The sequence below is a fragment of the Aplysia californica genome, unplaced genomic scaffold (assembly GCF_000002075.1).
Source record: "Aplysia californica isolate F4 #8 unplaced genomic scaffold, AplCal3.0 scaffold01542, whole genome shotgun sequence".
In the NCBI taxonomy this organism is placed as follows: domain Eukaryota; kingdom Metazoa; phylum Mollusca; class Gastropoda; order Aplysiida; family Aplysiidae; genus Aplysia; species Aplysia californica.
The window spans coordinates 57,494-58,796 of NW_004798812.1; the positions used below are offsets into that span (position 1 = coordinate 57,494).

The 1,303-nt window shown below is 41.9% G+C and overlaps 1 protein-coding gene across 1 annotated transcript in view; it reads left to right on the forward strand.

The window, feature by feature from the left end:
* The window catches only part of LOC101845300, a 6,165-nt gene that overhangs the window by 2,539 nt on the left and 2,323 nt on the right, over positions 1 to 1,303 (forward strand). Inside the window, exon 2 of the mRNA XM_005113004.3 lies at positions 153 to 392. Within this exon, the coding sequence (XP_005113061.1) occupies positions 153 to 392 (240 nt within the window). The remainder of the gene's footprint in view (positions 1 to 152; positions 393 to 1,303) is intronic.

Sequence of the window (1,303 nt, forward strand, 5' to 3'; positions counted from 1 at the left end):
GAGAGAGAGAGAGAGAGAGAGAGGGAGAGAGAGAGAGCAGAGATGGACATGTTCTGACTGCAGTGACCCCAACACAGTAGACAAGTAAGACAAGTAAGTAAGACACCAGCAATATTCTTGCTCGATCCGACCCTCGCTCATTCACCGCGCAGACGGCCACTCCAAGCAGACAGTCAACTTCCGGGGTTGCTCGATGTGTGGCAGGAATCAGCAGACAACGTCCAAGGGCGAGAACTCCAGCGGTTCCGGAAGTCCTGAAGGCTCCGGCGGAAGCGGAAACCGGAAGCCGTGCAATGTATCGAGGGTGGAGTTTCTGGTGCCGCTCGTCAGGGAAGAAGACGGGAGAGTGGAGATACCCGCGGGTTTTGACGCCATGGTGGAGGTCGCAGGTCGTGAGTACCTTTGTCTTGTTTTGATTGACTGTTTGTTCGCTTTGAAAGAAAATGTGTGTACCTTTGTCTTGTTTTGAGTTTGTTCGCTTTGAAAGAAAATGTGTGTACCTTTGTCTTCTTTGTCTTGTTTTGAATGACTGTTTGTTCGCTTTGAAAGAAAATGTGTGTACCTTTGTCTTCTTTGTCTTGTTTTGAATGACTGTTTGTTCGCTTTGAAAGAAAATGTGTGTACCTTTGTCTTGCTTTGACCGACAGTTTGTTTGCTTTGAAAGAAAATGTCTTGTTTTGACTGACTGATTATTTGCTTTAAAAGAAAATGTGTGTACCTTTGTCTTGTTCTGATTGACTGTTTGTTTGCTTTGAAAGAAAATGTGTGTACCTTTGTCTTATTTTGACTTACTTGTCTGTTTGCTTTGAAAATGTGTGTACCTTTGTCTTATTTTGACTGACTGTTTGTTTGCTTTTGTTTGTTTGCTTTGAAAGAAAATGTGTTTCGTTTTTTTAGTTACTTCATTATCTTTCCCTTGTCATGCATGCAGAAGAGGCGAGTTAGATTCTCTTATTGAAATTTTCTTTTAATGGAGTGTCCGTGGATATAGTATCTCATTAGCTTATTGCAAGCTGATCTCAAGCTTATCTCAATCTGATCTCATTTACTTATCACATTAGTTTATCTCAAGCTTAGCTCAAGCTTATCTCAAGCAGTCCCCCTGTCAAACACAGTGGAAATTGTCCAAGACGGCCACTCATTGCTTAGGAGAAACTGCGAGTTTGTTTCAATCTGTTGTAGATCTTCATGTGACTGTCTTGGACACAGTTGACCGATAGGGAAGGTTTGTCTGTAGCGTAAACTGTGTTGATATTTTTTGTTTTGTTTTGTGTTGTTGTTGTTGTTGTTGTTTTTGAGGGGG